General features: G+C 51.3%; 2 protein-coding genes across 3 annotated transcripts; one reads left to right on the top strand and one right to left on the bottom strand.

The window, feature by feature from the left end:
- The first annotated feature begins 771 nt into the window (after positions 1-771).
- ANKRD53 (ankyrin repeat domain 53) lies at positions 772-7,288 on the top strand. Its single transcript, XM_016155764.2, has 6 exons — positions 772-1,227; positions 1,546-1,675; positions 1,993-2,192; positions 3,385-3,549; positions 3,997-4,117; positions 5,936-7,288. The coding sequence occupies exons 1-6, from the start codon at positions 905-907 to the stop codon at positions 6,626-6,628; spliced, it is 1,632 nt and encodes a 543-aa protein (XP_016011250.2). The 5' UTR covers positions 772-904; the 3' UTR covers positions 6,629-7,288.
- A 12-nt stretch (positions 7,289-7,300) lies between these two features.
- Positions 7,301-15,486, bottom strand: TEX261 (testis expressed 261). Of its 2 annotated transcripts, none has more exons than XM_016155747.2 (6): positions 15,312-15,486; positions 14,316-14,395; positions 12,988-13,141; positions 11,078-11,145; positions 10,254-10,356; positions 7,301-10,011 (listed from the first exon to the last, which is right to left on the bottom strand). In XM_016155747.2, exons 1-6 carry the CDS (start codon positions 15,379-15,381, stop codon positions 9,896-9,898), a joined length of 591 nt encoding a protein of 196 aa, XP_016011233.1. In that variant the 5' UTR covers positions 15,382-15,486; the 3' UTR covers positions 7,301-9,895. The 2 variants fall into 2 exon arrangements, with proteins under 2 accessions (XP_016011233.1, XP_016011243.1); XM_016155757.2 differs by having other exon boundaries at positions 15,371-15,395.
- Positions 15,487-16,812: the final 1,326 nt, after the last annotated feature.

Here is a 16,812-nt window from a genome sequence, read left to right on the forward strand (position 1 = left end):
TAAAAGGCAAACTGTGGAAAATATTGACAACAAAAATATACAAAGTGTTACTACATTAATAACTTTTACAAATCAGTGAGACACATTAAGACCCTCAGAATAATGTGAATAGAGAACAACCAGAAGACAAAAACACTGATAATCAATTGTTTAACCCTTGCCAGTAATCAGAATCAATTTAGAACACCATTTCCACTACCAAATTAGCCAACATTTCTTTAAAGTCATAATATCCAGTGCTAGTGATGGTTGGAATAGTTTCTCTTCTGACAGTAGCAAATGACTCAGCTTACTTCTCTCACTGGTGGAATCCTTTCCCTCCTTGCCACGTAGGTACGATTTCCCCATGTTGTTGATGCAGAAATTGAGACACAGAAGTCAGGCAACTTGCCCAAAGTCACATTGCTGATGTGCAGCACCTGCTTTACTGCAGGCGGATGTGTAAATGAATATAAAATCTTGCTAGAGGGCAGCTGGAAACACATATCGACAGCTAAAAAAGAAATGCTCATTTCCTTTCACCTAGTAATGCTCTACTTTCTTAGCAGGAATCCCCGCTAAGAAAACAACCTAATAAGAGCCATGTTGCTTTCTGCAGCGCTTGTGAAATGACAGCGCATCCATTCTGATGTTGGGCTAAGTTGCGTCACAATGTGCGTTTGCTATGTGGAATGACGGCAGAAGTTAGCTTGTAATACAACGCGAAATGAAAAGAGGTACAAAATGTCTATATGGTGTATATATACATCGTAATAGACTGATTTCTGTGGGTAGTAGGGTTACGGTTTTTAAATTCTTCATTGTTCTTTTCTCTCTCTCTCTCTTTTTTTTACACTCAGCACTTGCTAATTTTATAATCAGAAACAAAAGCTAAATATCTTTCAGTCCGTTGTGTTTGCATTTGATGCTGCATTTCCAGGACGAGCGGGCAGGGGCGGTGGGGGTGGTGGGGTTGGCAGCAGCCAGGGCCCTCCGAGGCGCCCAGGCTCTGCCCCTGGACCCGCCCCCTGCAGCCTGGGAGGGGCAGGCCCCGCCCCCGCCCCGCCAGCAGCACCAGGTCCAGTCTCCGATGGCCGGCAGGACCCTGCGAGCACAGAGTGACCTCTCAGCGCGCGGGGAAGAGAGGAGGAGCACACAGTTCCTGCCAACACCGCGTGTCTCCACGAAGTCTGCGGAGAGAGCCTACTCGAAGGTCATCTGGAGTAACTCTGGGTCCAAACAGCCCAGGTAAGCTGGGGACTAGATGTCCCCGCTGCGGCAGGGAACCCACTCAGCGCCTCCCTGGAGGGGCAGGGCCTGGAGCGGGCGGGTGGAGACTGTTGAGGAGCCAAGGGCTACGGGCTGGGGTCCCGGCTGGCCTCCACACAGAAGATCGGGGCCCTGGACTCTGGTCATTTCTTCCTTGCCCTGCCGGCCAGCCAGCCCGGCCTGGCCTCCATTAACGCCTTGAGTGCAAGTGACAGCCTCGCCTGAGCGGGACTGCGACCAGCCTGAGCTTCCTCGCTCACTCCCTCTTACCTCCCCCCACGCCCGCGCTGACTCTAGCCCAGTGGATGAGTGGGACCATGGGGCAATTGGAAGCTCTTACGAACTGTTCGCAGCCGCCTTGGGCAACCTGGAATGGTTACAGTTCTGTCTGAACCGGGATCGTGGGGAAATCCCTACCGATAACAAGGTAAGGCCTTGGAGTGCCGAGGCAAGGACTGAGGTCCCCATAACCACCACCAAGAGCTTCTTACATGGTGGTCACCTGGCAAAGAGGTGTCCTTTTCTGGATATACTGTCCTAATCCACCTTCCCACAGTAGGAGGGCCATTTGGGGGCAGCCAGGAAGAGTGAGCACATACAGGAGTGGGAAAGGGGTGTGAGTGACTCCAAGGGCACAGGGAATAGAGGAAGGGGAACCCCAAGAAATTGCTACCTAGGTTAGGTTGTGGACCCTGGGACCTCAATTCTGCTGAGCCTCCTCCTGCCCTCCTCTGGCCCCCACAGGGTTTCACTGCCATCCACTTTGCAGCCCAGAGCGGCAAGCTTGAATGCCTACAGCTCTTGGTAGAGAAATACAAGTTTCCTGTGGACCAGCCCACCAACAATGGCCAGACACCCCTGCACCTTGTCATCCACAGGGACAACAAGACCATGGTCCTCCCCTGCATTCACTATCTGCTTAAGCATGGGGCGGCCCTCAACACGTGAGTCCAGCCTACATCAGGAGAGTGGCTTGGAGTCTGGCATATAGGAACCTGCTTCTAGACAAGCAGACAGGCAGAGTTGCTGTGGGGAGACAAGAATTGGGTCCCACATAAAGCAGTCAGAGAACCCATGTGGTGTACAGGTTAAGAAACTGGGTTCTGGAAAAGGACAGACTTAGTTCATGTCCCAGCTTTGACACCTGCTAGCAAACGTCAAGACCTCAGGCAGGTCACTCAACCCTAAGCATCAGTGCTCTTCAGCACCTCAGAATCACCTGGGGAGCTTCAAAAAGACCAATGCCTGTGTTCAATTCAGAAGTTGTAATTTAATTGGTCTGGGGTGTGGCCTGAGCTTTGGAAGTCGGAAAAGATCCCCAGGTGCTTCTAATTTGCAGCAAAGTTTGGGAACTACTTATTGCCTCAGTGTCTTCAACTGAAATTTGGGAGGATGACAGTGACTATCACATGAAACTAGTGTGATAATTGAGAAAATGCATGGAAAGGGCACAGATGGCATACAGGAGACTGCATTCATTCAAAATATTTATCTAGCATGTACTGTGTGTTCAGCACTGTGCCAGAGGTGAGGAGTACAGCAGTGAACACGCAGAAATGGTTCCTGCCTTCATGAAACTAACATCCCAGGATCAGATAGTAATTAGCACACTAATAAATGAACAGAACAACAGTGGTGGGGCGGAGAGTAAAGGGGACAGGGAGAGGGTCTATTTTGGAAGGAGCAGTCACCTCTTAAGGCAGTGACATTTAAAGTGAAACCTGAAGACAGCCAGCCATGAACATTGTACCTGGCAGAGAAAACATCATGTGCAAAGGCCATGTGTTGGGAAAGAATGGGGCAAGGTCAGAGAATGAAGTGGAGGAGGAAGCCAGGACATGCAGGCCTTGTGGGCCATGGCCAGGCATGGGGAAGGGGCAGGAAGGCTGGCTGACTTAAGAGGATGAGGGTAGTGGTCTCTGAGCTCCAGGCAAGCCAGCTCCCCATCCAGCTCTCCTTCACCCATAATCAGATTTTGGCTGTTTAGTCCAAACCCAGGACAGAGAAGGGACATGCCAGTATCATCCAGGAGGCTGGTGGCAGAGCAGGCCTGGAAGCTGGTTTGCCCGCCTGTCTGATAGGCAGGTGTCCTTTTGTCCTTTTTTCCCACCCTCTTCCCATTGGCTGGACCTCCAGTCAGACATGCAATGGCTCCACGCCCCTGCATCTGGCAGCCCGTGAGGGCCTGCTGAGCTGTGTGAAGGTCTTGGTAAAGAATGGTGCTAATGTCCATGCCCGAGATGCCATGGGCTGCAAGCCCATCGACTACTGCAGAATTTGGAACCACCGCAACTGTGCTCGGTGAGGTTATGAGGACCACCTGCCACCCCTTCCCCTCTCCCAAGCCATGCCCCTAGGGCCCTCATCCAAGGCGGAGTCTTTAAGAGGGTCTGGGAAGCCAGATGGCTATGGGATAAGTCTACCAAGGAAGCCCTTTCCTAGGATATTATTCCCAGAGGCTTTCCACAGGCCTCTCTCCTTTGGTATTAGCACTGCCCTCCTGCCTTGCCCTGAGGCCCGTAGAGCCTCAGCAGAAGAGTCGTGATCAGACTCTCAGACACTTTCATCTCCTGACTCACTGGAAGTAGTTAGCCAGAGGGGCCTGGAGCAATGGGGGTGGGTCATCTTGCTCATCTCATCTCTGGCAGCCCCTCTCACCCCCACCCTGGCCCTTAGCAGCAGCCAGTTTTCCCAGCTCAGGCTGAAGCCCAGTCACTGAGTGATGACATGCCCGCACCCTGGCACCAGGTTCTTAAAGGATGCCATGTGGAAACGAGACAAGAAGGACTTTGCCCGTGAGATGAAGAAACTGAAGAGGCTCAAGGGCCAGCTGGTCCTCATGGAGCAGGACTACCTGATTGAGTATCAAGTAAGGGGCAGGGGCAGGGGCACTGGGCATCAGCTGCTGTCCAGGTATGTGAGCAGACAATGACTAACATGTGTGCTTAGAATAGTGGCTAGAAGCAGTCCCATCCAGAAAGAGCTTCTCTTTCTCCCTCCTCTGACAAATTCCACCCTTAGAAGTCACTCCCTTAGGTCAGAAGTCTTGGTTAGAAAGTAAATACAACTTAAATTATCGAGTATTTATGGAGCTCCTCCTAGAGCACTGCCTCTTTCTGGTGAGCAGAATCTTTAATGAGATGCAGGCCCTAACTGGGGCACACTGGTCAAAAAGACCCATCCTTCCAACAGACACTGAGCACTCACTCTCTGCTAGGCACCTGGTAGACCCTGAGGCTCCAAAAACCAGTAAGAGGTGGTTCCGTCACTTAAGGAGCTTTAAGTTTAGTAGGGGAGTGGTCCAGGAGGGCGCCAGAGGGATAATGTTTAAGAAAAGTCTTTAAAAGATGGGCAGCAGTTGGCCATGAGGAAGTAGGAAAGGGCTGACCAGGAAGAAGGAATAGACAACCATGTGGAGAGGCGAAGAGGTACATGGAAGCACAGTATATGCTGAAAAGTACAAATCCAGTGGAACTGGGAGGTCCAATGTGAGTTGGAGATCGACAAGCTAGAGATTTGGCAGAGTCCCAGATTAATGATAGACCTTAGCTGGGGAAGAAAAGTCACTAAAGGATTTTAATCAGGTATAATTACATAGGATGCAAGACCCAGAAAACCCAGCAAGAAGATGGTGGGAATCCTAAGTGTATCCATAAGTGGGGAGGGCTTTGTGGCTGGCAAAATCTAGGACTACAGCTCTGCTCCAGCTAGCTGCACCTCTTTCCAGTTTTCTCAGCCCTATTTTCCTCTGTTTTCAGTCACATGTGTCCAGAGGAGGCAAAGCCCATCTGTTCCTGTGTCTCTAAACTTTCCCAAAAGCCCCTTGCAGATCACCCTTCATCTCTTATTGGCCTCAACTGGATCATATGTCCACTTTTGTTTCAGTCCCTAGAGCATGGGCTGACTGACCTAGGTCTGGGGCATGGCTGATCGAATTATTATGAGAGGCTTAGCCTAATCAGAGCCTACCTCCCCAGCTGGGTCAATCTCCCAACCACCTGAGGGCTTAGCAACAGTCTAGGAAGTGAGACTGAAACAGGGCAGGAAGGGGGCAGCAGTTCTGTGACAAATCAAAAGGTTCAGTGGTGGTGGAGGCAAGAACAGAAAGCTGGACAGAATTATCACCACCCAGCCTGGAGAACTAGGAAACCATGCCCATACATGACTATTCAAAGCCAACCACTTTCAAGAAGCCTGCCCAGATTAGCTCCACCCAGCTCCAGGCCTGCCAAACCTTTCTGCTTTCTCGGTCCAAGGTCAAGTTTGCAGTTTGCACTTCTCATTTGCTTCCAACCATTTCCTACTCCCCCATAATCCCATTAAACTGGAGACTCTTAGGGTGGGACATGTCTCCACTATCAATATGGGTTCCCCTTGTAAGAATCAAGGGTTTCTGAAGGGCAGGGACTGTGTCTCCCTGCTCAAGTTGAACACCTTACCTAGGGTGGAGGCTATAGCTCCATCAGATTGGAGGTCTTCCCTATGGGAGAGGTTCTGTCTGCCCCATCAGCCCAGGGGCTCCCTTCAGGCAACAGCTGTCTCCCCATCAGACGCAGGGCTTCCCTGGGGCAGGATGATATCTGACCAATCAGATCTGAGATTCCCAAGGGCTGTAGCCACAGGGCCTCCTTCCACAGTACAGGGGGGACAGCCTGCCTCAACTATCTTGCGCCCTCTGATGTTGCAGAAAGAGCACCAAATTCTGAGAGAAGCTGATTTCAAGAAGTGGCTCCGTAGCAAGCTGCAGCCCCAAGGCCAATCCCTGACCCGCAATATTGAGCTAAAACCCAGAGCCCCAACCTGGGCCATCACCCCCTCTGAGACTCCCAAGCCTCCCAGGAGATTTCACCCCTCCCCAGAGGCACGCCTGCAACAGAAGCTAGAGCGCAAACTGCAGCCATTCGTGAGATTCTTACCCGCCTACCGGCAGCCCACGATCAGGCGGCCAGAGTTGTGGAACCGTAGCAACAACCCTGCCAGATCCCCCACTGCCCAGATCGGCTACCCACAGGGGATCCGCTTGGGTGTGCATCCAGACCCCAGCCTGGAGCACGACTTCCACGGATTCGTCAAGGTTAAGTCTGATGGGCACGGTGGTGCTCGGCTGCATACGGTGGCCGGCAACCAGGTGGGGCCTGTGCCCCAGCTGCCTTTGGAGGTGATAATCCACGAACTGTATCCTCTGATGCAGCCCTACAGGATGAAGGTGCCACAGGGCTTTTACTCTGTCAGCATGAAGAATGTGCCCCAGAAACGGTATCTAGGTGACCACACCTTCTGGACTGACACTCTGGCCATGAGCCTGCGTGAGACATTTGACGAAGCCTTCGTGGCAACTGTACAAGCCCATCAAGGGCTTCCCGCTCTGCCTTCTCCCTAGTCACCCACCCTCCATAAACTTATTTTGGCAGCCTCTTGACCTGAGGCAGCCCAGTGAAGGCTGAGCTGTGGCCATCCATATTGTGGACGGGGAAAAAGGGACGAGGCTTCCGACTTCCAAACTCAAGGATCGGAGCCCAAAAGCCCAAGTCTCAGGTCTCCCTTCTCTCCACAAAGAAACCTCTGGGATCCTCCAAGAGATTCAAGTTAGGGCAGCAGCCCAAGGCTTAGAGTGGGGGTCAGTCTCTATCCTAGGCCCTAGCATTGTAAAAGTAATATACTGGTGTTTCATTTGCTCCCCTCTACATCCCAAAAAGCCCACCAGGGACAAGGCTTCCAGGATCGGGGGGCGGGGGCGGGGAGGCACTTGGAAATTCTGCCTCTTGTTCAGATTAAGTCCTTCTGTAGTTTCTAAATCTCACGCTTCATCTCCAGATCCAGAATGGTGTAGAGGACAGCTAATGTGTCACCTGCCATGGGCTTCCATGCCACTGTGGGCTGCCACTAGGGTTTCTACAGTCAGGGAGGCACAGGCAGCTTATGTGGGGGAAGGGAGGGAGGACCTATTACTTCAGTTTGAGACTATGAAAGTGCTTGTCTTTCCTCCAGGAAGCTACCATGCACCCTCCCCACCCCCACCCCCCCAGCTACCCCCTGTACACATCACTACAAATTGTTCTTTAAACAAACATTTATTGAGTGCTTTCTTTGCACCAGGCACCAAGCCAGGCGCTGTTGATACAAAAATTGAAGGACAGTCCCTGCCCTCAATGAGCTTACAGTCTGGTGAGGAGAGAGACCAGTATACAGGCAAATGAGCCCAAAGTGACCTGTGAAATGTGCTGGGGTAGGCTGGGGAGGGGACATCCAAAGCTCCTAGGATGAAGTGAAATCTAAGTTGAGAATTGACAGAGAAGATACCCAGTGAAAAGAACAAAGGAGAATCAAAGCAGCATCTCTGGAAACAGGAGGCTGGCACCCAGAGTGCAAGGTGGCAAGTGATGAGGCCAGAGAGGCAAGCAGGAAGCAACATACCACAAGTCTCACAGCCATGCTGAGGAGTCTAGATTTATCCTGAAGGCAGTGGGAAGCCATGGAAGGTTGCAGATGAGGGAATGACTTGATCAACTGTGCATTTTAGAATGACAACTCTGGATGCAGGACAGAGAAACAGGAGGAGGCTGTCACAATAATCCAGGTGAAAGGTGATGACAGTGGGAGTAGTTCTAAGCAAGAGATGTTAAGAAGGCAAACGTGACAGTTTTTAGAACTTGGATGTGGGAGGGGCAGAAAGACAAAGCAGGGATAGAGAGCAGGTTTCTGGTCTGGCTCCTGAGTGATCTTGGGGCCACAGCAGGTAAAAAGAAGCAGGTTTGCAGAGGCCAGCAACAAGTGCCATCTGGGCCATGAAAGTTGTCTGTGCACCCAGAGGCATCAGAATTGTGGTTCAGAAGCCCAGGAGGGATGTTGGGGCTGGAGGTCAACTCTTAGTTCCTTGGCAAAGAGTCAAAGCCATCAGCATGAATGGGCCCCTCCAGGGAGCCCGTGACAGAATCCTGAGAAACCCCACAATGCATGGGGTGAGTGGAGAAGCCTGCACAGGACACGGGAAGGAGAAGCCACAGAGGTAGGAAGAGAACTAGCTGCAGAAGTGCCAGGGAGGTGCGATTCAAGAGGCTGGGGGTGATCAGCCCTGTCAGATGCTGCAGAAACCCACTAAAATATGAAAAGGGTCTGCTGGATTTAGTATTAGAAGGCCACTGGCAACTCCCAGGGAGAGCACTGGCAGTGGAGCAAATGGAAGGGGTGAAGCCTCGTCATTGGAGTGAGGGACAGCAGGGGGGCAGAGCCAGCTGCTGGCACAGCAACGAGGATGATGTTGGCCTCCAGTGTCCTCTACCTTGTTCTCCTTTGTCTGCATAGGATAAAAGGGCCTGGCAATCTCATTTCCACTGAGAGAAGACCAAAATGTGCTGCTCCTCCCAAGGAAAAGGAAATGCTAAAGCTAAGGAAATGAGGAATGTGGTGGGACTTGAGGCAAGATGTGGAAGAAAGGTTTTCAAACACAAGGGTCTTCCCAGGGTCTTAAAGGTACCATGTGTGTGCAGTCCATCTCTGCACGTGCCAGCCTCACTTTGAGGTATAAGATATGGCTAGCAATGGCTCTCATGGGGACTTCACTCTAAATGTGTACTGTTGAGTACTTGCAAGGCACTGTAGTTGGAGTGCAAGGTCAACAGATGCTGGTCTGTGCCCGGGACCCAGCCTGCCTTCTTAGAAGTCTGAGGTCGTCTCCCCAGGAGCCAAGTACACAGAAAAGAAGGCCCAGCCCTCGTGTGCTCTTAGAGTGACAAACAGCTTCTCCCATCAGTCCCATTTCTTAAAATAGGCTGTAGCCCTCTGAGCCTGACCTAGAATTCAGCCAGAAACCACTCCTTTCCCCGCAGGGGAAGACTAATAGAGTATTGTAGATGTTGCTCTGCAAATCTAAACCTCTCAGCCCCCAGCTTGATAGTCATGAAGTCTTGGGGAAAGAAGAGATGGAAGAAAGTGAGGGGCATGAAAAAGGTTGCCTTCACCCACCACTCTCCATCCCCTGACCAGGCTAAGCTCCTCTTCTCTGCCCCATTCTCACTAAGGGCCACAAGAATAGTCCTGTCAGAAAGGCAAGAGTCAATCCCAGAAAAGAAACCCATGGAGCAGACAAGCCCATCCAGTCTAGGGCAGAAGGTCAGCAGAAAGGAAGATGAACTTTCAGGGTATTAAGGCAAACAATGCCACCTAGAATCTTTATTCAAACAGGAATCAGACTTGGACAGAAATCACAGTTCAACAGCAAAACCTATTTCTCTTGGAAGTGCCAAGCCATGGCCCCACCCCATGGCCATCTGCCCAAATAACTTATCACTGTCTGCTCTCCAGCTTCATGGCTTCTGCCTTGCCTGCCCCAGCTGAGCCAGCACCTCCTGACCCAGCATGGAAGGGGGTGGGGAGGGCCGCAGAGAACTCAGCTTCCATACAACCAGGTGGACCACAGCCTCCTGGCCAAGCAGGCTCTGCCACCTTCAGTGCCCTCTAAGGTCACAGCCTCTAGCAGTGTCAGATCTGAGCCACCCAAGGAGGGTGAGGATGGGAGCTTCAAGGAGAGTTGAAGGAAGTCAGGCCAGGACTGGGGGAAGGTGCCTTCCAGGCTCACGTTCCCACCTAGCACAGAGGCCCAGGGGCCTGACTCTCCTGATCTTGCCCCGGCATCCCCTACCCAGGGGGATCAGTATATCTTCTGACGACTGGGTAGAATAGCCTCTTTGATGAAGGAGAAGACAACCAGGATCCCTAAGCGTTTGCCCCGCTTGCCTTTGGTGAAGTAATTGGAGACCACGTCATCTGTGGAGACACAGGCAGGGAGATGAGAGAGATAGAGAGTGAGTGAGTGAGAGAGAGAGAGAGAGAGAGAGAGAGAGCATGCGCGAAAGAGAGTCAGTCTGTCTCTCTCTCTCTGAATGTTGCATAGCTCTCCCCACCTGGAGCCCAAGTGTCTCCATCATGGGGCTGGGCTCCAACTTCCCTAGCTGACTCAGGCCTTGCTGGCATCCTCCCACCGTGAACCCTCACAAACCCATTCTCACCTCCGGGCTGCATGGTAGAAGGCAGGACGTTCTCCCCAGCCGACAGTGACACAAAGAACGCAAATGGGATTATCCACAGACAGAAAGTGAAATAGGCCAGGACCTGGCAACAAGAGACACTGAGAAGAGGGTACCCCTAGAGATGCCAAGGGTGGGCTGAGCGTGGTCACCATGTAAACTAGGTGGTCAAGAATGCACAAAAGACCCAACACCTGATCTCTGACGGGGGCCTGGGAAGCAGAGACAGGACATCCTAGATATGGAGATGGTACAGCTGGGAGAGGTAGAGGGCGAAGATGACCTAGTGTGGCCACAGTGCCCAAATCTTGGTCACTAGAACAAGCAATTCCTCTGAAGGAGGCAGATGGAGGGCAAAACTATGACTGACCCACAATACCCAAAGAAGTGACCTTGTTCTTCCCCAGGGATCCAGATTGGAGTAGCAGGATGTGGAGAATTCCTAAGAGGAGAAGGTCTTGGTGGGCCAGTGAGAGGAGCCAGGGTTCGGGGCTGCAGTCTAGCCCTGAGAAGTCTGCATCAGGCAGACCTATCTGACTGCCCCTTCCTGTCCTTGGGGTGTTAGGCTGGGATCCTGGGAGACCCAAAGGACTTACTGGTGAAGAGCAGTGATCTCCCCACCTCGGCAGAAGGGGGTTCCCTGCTCCTCATCCACATTGCTTTCTAAAATCACCTAAGTTTTTAAAAATGTGTTATCCCTAAATGGATGGTTTCAAATCATAGCCAAGTTCACAAAGCAAATCATGCAAATCCCCTATATTCCCCTCCATCCCTGTTAATAGTTTGATATACTAAACACTTCTTACCTCTGAGAAAGGATAATATTCTTCTGCAAAAAATTGAAATGCTAGGTAATGATTCACCACCACTAGCCCTGTTGAGGGAAGGAAGAGTCAGTTAATTTGGAGGGAATAACATAAAGCCAGACTTTTAATCGTTTAAAGGCCCCCTGGGAGTTGGGAGCCCTGAGCTTTAGTCCTGACTTGACAGCCAATTCAGTATGGCTTCTGGGCCAAGTACAAAACTCTCCAGGACTCAGTTTCCCATCTGTTAAAATAGGAGAGTTAGCCCCCACCTCTCCACTGCAGAGGGCATTTATGAGTAAAAATAGACAGCAGGTAAGAAAGCTCTTTGAGTGATAAGACACTTCAGTGTTCCATATTCCAAAGTACCATGACAACCTGGTTTTTAGTGGATGTGAGTGCTATAGAGAACTCGCCCACAGGGGAAGTCGCGGGTGTGTAGGACACGTACTCACAGTAGATTCTACTCCAAAATGGGCAGCAGAGAGACAACCAACTCAAAAAAAAGAGGCTCTCATTCCTCAAGAATAAAAGAGCACAGTTGGCTAGACACTTTGGGGGTGTAGTTTTAGGGTTCCTCAAAATTCTGAGGGAGGGGGTCCTTCCTCATCCTACTGCAGAGCAGAGCCCACTGCTCTGAACTGGTATGTTCCAGATCCCCACACACCTCCTTACTGTGCAGCCAAAGTTATGGGAGAGAGCAAGCGAGAGATCCTGGGCACAGGCTGCTCAGAGACAGGTACTCACCCCTGCTCAATCCCATGGTGAGGTGAGAGCAGGCACCAGAACAAAGTGTTCCCCAAAACTGAACACCACTTACATACACCTCATAGCCACTACATCTCTTTTCTCCTCTCTTGCCCCTCCCATGCCTAGCCACACTCTAGCACTAGGGGATACTGGGAGATAGGATGGTGCCTGATATCCACAAAATCTTTCAGAAAAACTCAAGCATCTAAAGGGCAGGTTGAGAGAGCCGGCTGCTAGTGGGGTGGGGAGCGGGGGTGGAGGGCCCTGGAAAGATGCAGAAGGGGCCTGGTCTCTAGGGAAGGGCTCCCCACACCAAACCCCACTGAATAAATTCTTTGGTGAAATGACGCCAAGGCACACAGAGGCCAGTCCTAGCTTTAACACTGTACCCCCCTCGTGGATAATATTCTTGCCAGATTCTCCCACAGAAATACAAAAGTAGTTCTAAAAAACCCAATTCCACGTTGACATCCTGACGAAAGGCTAGGATGACCAGTAACAATTAATAGGAGAAAAGGCAATCCTGGTAACCAAATACCTTCCAGAACCTTTTCCATGAACACCTATAAATATACGTAAGTACCTTCTATGTGCCAACTGAGTCTCCCAAACATTGTCTTTGAACAGATGGAGAACCTAAGGCACAGAAAGGGAAAAGGACTCCGCAGGGTCAGAGAGTGGTGGCAGGGCAAAGGCAGGAAGGCCAGGGTGCTCCAAACATACTCGTCAAGCCATAAAGCGCTATCTGCAAGGGGCCCACAGACCCACGAGACTTCCATCTTAATCACGGCATTGGGCCAGAAGACTAGATGGGGAGCTGCCTGCCTGCCAGGGAAGGGCTTTGGGCTTTTCCTGGCCAAGTGTACCTTAGGGGCTCTAACTACTCAGCAAGCCCACCTCTTCTCTCTTCCCAAACCCTTCTTCATACTTACCTCCCTGGGAGAGCCCTCCCTATCTGAGTATCTCACTCCCACCAAATTCAGTCACTTGAGCCAAGGTAGGCTCTAGGCTCCTCATGTGTGAGAACCCCATCCTCCCAATCAGTCTGGACTCCTGAAGGACTCAGTGATTTGTTTTTCTCTTTATAACTCTTTCAGTGCCCCCAGACTGAGCTGGGCATATCCAACCACTTCAGCTGCCTCCTCAACTCTGCCCCTTCTCACCGCATGACAGGATGAAGTTAGGCGAAGTCAGCATGATGAAGGGGAAGGTCTGGAGGAGGCCAAAGTAGACGAGGTTGGTGAAGAGGCCCACGCCAATCATGCAGGTGGGGAAGCGCTCAAAAACGTAGAGACCAATCAGCACAGCTGTGGAGAACTGAAACAACCAGAGGCACACAGTGCAGGAAGCCTCTTCCAGGCAGCCATCCTGGACTCATTAACCCCCAGCCCGCTCGGGGAAACACTAGGTTCATGCTTCAGTCTTTCCTCACTTCATTCACAGGTCTGATCTCCTCAACTAGTCTCTCAGCTACCAAAGGGTAGCATCTTTAAATGTCATTCTCATAGTTTTTGATAGCAACACACAGCAAGCAAAAGTTTACATTGTGACCCCAACACACATACATACAAATATATGATCAAAATTCAATTTTCAATTCTAGTCTTTTACATTCCGTCTTTTTATGCTGATCATTTCCTACTGAACTGACTATATACCCCAATAATGAATCATACCTGCAGTGTGAAAACGCTGTTCTGAAGGGCTTATAGTTGTCAGTGCTTAACAAATGGAAGTTAGTTGAATGAAGGTCTAATTCCTGTACCAACATCCAAAAGCTGGACCTTTGAACCCAGAGTTGAGAGCTTGTCTCCACCCATGACTCCCTATCCCAACCCATATCCAGAGCGGAAGTGGTTACTGACACCCAGGGACCTGAAGGGCATTGGACTCCTCTTGTCCAAATGTGCTCCCACCGCCACCCCCAGCCTTTCCTGCAGTTGGCAGAAATCTATCCACCAGAAGCCACTCCTGTGGCTTTGACATTAATGGCAAAGGCTGTATCTTCAGAAAGAGAAGTTTTCCATGAGACCTGGGGAGGGCATGCCAGGGCCAGAGAAGGTGCCTCTCTCTTTGGATGAGTCACTTGATCCAATGAGAAACAGGACAATGAACAAGTACTCAAAACTGTCCTTAAGTTTCCTTTCAGTTCTAAATGCTGTGAGCAGAGTGAGGGGCTAGAGATAGTGGAAGACAGCCAAGCAAAGGCAAAGGTATGGTCCCAGCAACAAAGAATGTGCACTTAGCTGTCGCACTAAGGAACTGAGAACGGGGTCTGCAATGAAGCGATGCCCCTTGGGGAAGGAAGCAAAGAAAGACTGGGGCCCAGAAGAGCAGACCCAGAGGATAAGGTGCAGGGCAGGGAGGTAGGAGTGGTACCCTCGAGAAACAGCAGGGACAGAGGTCTCATCATCCATGCCACACTTTCTCCACTTCCTTTTGAGGCAGGGCAAAAGAGTAAGGGGGAGCCCTGGGGACAGCCACCACTTACCCAGATCATGTATTTTATGATCCTGCTGGTAGCCACTGTGTATTCTTCTATCAGTTCTGCCAGATAATAGAGTCCAGCCGCTAAAGAGACAGAAAGAGGGGCAAGTAGAGAGAACATTAGCCAGGGTCACTCCTACCATCATGGTCATCCTTTTCTCTACAGTTGGGGCCCCATCACCGGTGCCTCATGGACTCCAGAAGGCAAGGAACAAACCAAACAACCTATGTGTAGCTTCTCAATTCTGAAGAAGTAAAACTTTATCAGGGCACCTAAGGAGAGACTTCATAAAAGTGTAAACCTGTATCTGACGCCTCAGCACAGTGCTAACCTCTAGCTCATAAAGAGGAATTTCATTCAGTCATTCATAAATGTCTTGCGCACTAAGCGTGGGCCAGGTGCTTGGCTGAGTGCTGAGACGATATAACAGAAGACAAACAAGGTCCCTCCCCTGACCCAGCTGGGGAAGGGGGGAAGTGGGAGGAGCATAAGGTAATACCAGTGTAACAGTTCTATTTTAGGGAAAGTAGGGACATTCCGAACCATCAAACCCTACAAGAATGGCTTCCTGGAGGTGAGATCTCAACTGAGATCAACAGTACGAAGTAGCCAGAAGGGGTAAGCGTATCAAAGTCAGAGTAAGAAGTTCGAAGGGCCGGAGGCGAAAGGGAGGCAGTAGATATCCGGGAAAAGTTCGGAGCTGTTGACCCCGAAGGTGGGCGCGGCAGCGGTTAGCGGTGCGCCGGAGCGGGGTACTTGAGAGCCTCTCCCGGGAACCGCTGGGGCAGACTTTGTGACAACTGGAAGGACTCGCGGTCAGGTTGGGCTGCTGGGTTCAGAAGGTAGGGCAGGACCAGGTGGGATAGGAGGGAGGGGATGCGAAAGCCAGGAGCGCAGGGCAGGAATCTCCGGGTCGCTCTGGCACCCTCGTGGTGCGAACCCAGGCGAGCACAGATGCCGGGGTGGGAGCCCGCTCGGACCGGGGTTGCGCACTCTCACCGACGGCCAGCGTGATGAAGGACACCTGGATGAAGAGCGACAGCCAGCTCAGCACGTACATGAACCACATGGCGCCCCCGTCCCGCCCGGCCCTCGACTGCCGCCGGGACGGGCCTGCGCGATCGGGCTCCGGTGACACGGAGCCACCGCCACTGCTGCCGCGTCCCCGCCCAGCGGACGGCCCGACGACTGTGCGCCGCCGCCGAGAGAATCCCGGCCCCAGAGCTGCCTCTGGCCGAGTCTGGACTAGCGCCGCCCGCCGGCGCGGAGGGCCAACTGCTGCTGTCCCGCGCGGCGTGCGCGCTCGCGCACCGCCGAACTCCCGGGGCTGGCTACACGGAGGGGACAGTCGCCGGGGGAAGCCGGAAGGTCCAGAGGGGCGGGACGCGGCGCCAGTACAGGAGTTCAGAAGGCAGCCTCTGGCCCCTTCCTGCGCACTCCCACGCCAGCCTGGAGTGGGTTCCAGGGCTGGGGAGGGCGACATGACCCCTCCCCAGCAACCTCCGGCGGCCCAAGCCTCCGGGCAGGTTGTCCACAGGGTTTTCTCTTGCTGCCGCTGGTAAAAAAGGACAAAATTGTTGAGTGCCTAACATGTACCAGGCACTGTGTTAAAGGCTAGGCAGTATGTCCATGTTGGATATTGATCGGATGATGTAGCTTATTTTATAAATGGAAAAGCTGGAGCCAAGGAAGACCTTGCCTCATTATACATCTAGGAAGCGGCACAGGCAGGAGTTGGAGCGTCTTTGATCTGTCATCCTCAAGCCAAACTCTTCCTCGGGCTCAATTCCTTTAGGGTACAACCTGAACCTTTGTATTGTCCGCAGCCTGCCCAGTGCAGGGCACGGCAAGGCGCATACTAGGCGCTGAATGCCTTTACTACACCTCTGGAAGAGTTACTGAGGGGCACAAGGAGCTGAATTTCCCTTGTCAAGAGGTCCCCCATCTAGTGGCTGAGAGTGGCATGCAAAAATAGAGTATGTAACGGGAGTCTGGCGTGCTTCTCATCTCAAAATAATACTTTTCATACAGAAAAATAAACACATATTCCTCAAAATATTAAACATCGAATTACGATAAGATTCAGCAATTCCACTCCTAGGTATATACTGAAAAGCAAAGAAATCAGGGACTCAAAGACATTTGTATACCAATATTTATGACAGCATTATTCGCAATAGTAAAAAGTCGGGAACAACTCAAATGTCCATCAACAGGTGAACGTATAAACAAAATGCGGTATATAAATACAATAAAATATTATTCAACCTTTAAAAAGACATGAAATTCTGACACCTGCATCAACATGGATGAACCTTGAAGACATTATGCTAAGTAAAATAAGCCAAATATAAGAGGACCAATTTTGTATGATTCCACTCATCTGAGGTATCTAGAGTGGTCAAACTCATAGACACAGGAAGTAAAATGGTGTTTGGGGAGCAGGAGAGGGCTAGGGGAGTTAGCATTTAATGGATCCAGAGGTTTAGTTTGGGAAGAT

Source organism: Rousettus aegyptiacus, unplaced genomic scaffold, assembly GCF_014176215.1.
Source record: "Rousettus aegyptiacus isolate mRouAeg1 unplaced genomic scaffold, mRouAeg1.p scaffold_m13_p_7, whole genome shotgun sequence".
Lineage (NCBI taxonomy): Eukaryota > Metazoa > Chordata > Mammalia > Chiroptera > Pteropodidae > Rousettus > Rousettus aegyptiacus.

Coding starts and splice junctions, on each gene's coding strand:
- ANKRD53 (XM_016155764.2), top strand. CDS start 905: ATGCTGCATTTCCAGGACGAGCGGGCAGGGGCGGTGGGGGTGGTGGGG. Junction 2,193..3,384: donor CATGGGGCGGCCCTCAACAC/GTGAGTCCAGCC, acceptor CTGGACCTCCAG/TCAGACATGCAATGGCTCCA. Junction 4,118..5,935: donor ACTACCTGATTGAGTATCAA/GTAAGGGGCAGG, acceptor CTGATGTTGCAG/AAAGAGCACCAAATTCTGAG.
- TEX261 (XM_016155747.2), bottom strand. CDS start 15,381: ATGTGGTTCATGTACGTGCTGAGCTGGCTGTCGCTCTTCATCCAGGTG. Junction 14,396..15,311: donor CTTCATCACGCTGGCCGTCG/GTGAGAGTGCGC, acceptor CTGTCTCTTTAG/CGGCTGGACTCTATTATCTG. Junction 10,012..10,253: donor TTCTACCATGCAGCCCGGAG/GTGAGAATGGGT, acceptor GTGTCTCCACAG/ATGACGTGGTCTCCAATTAC.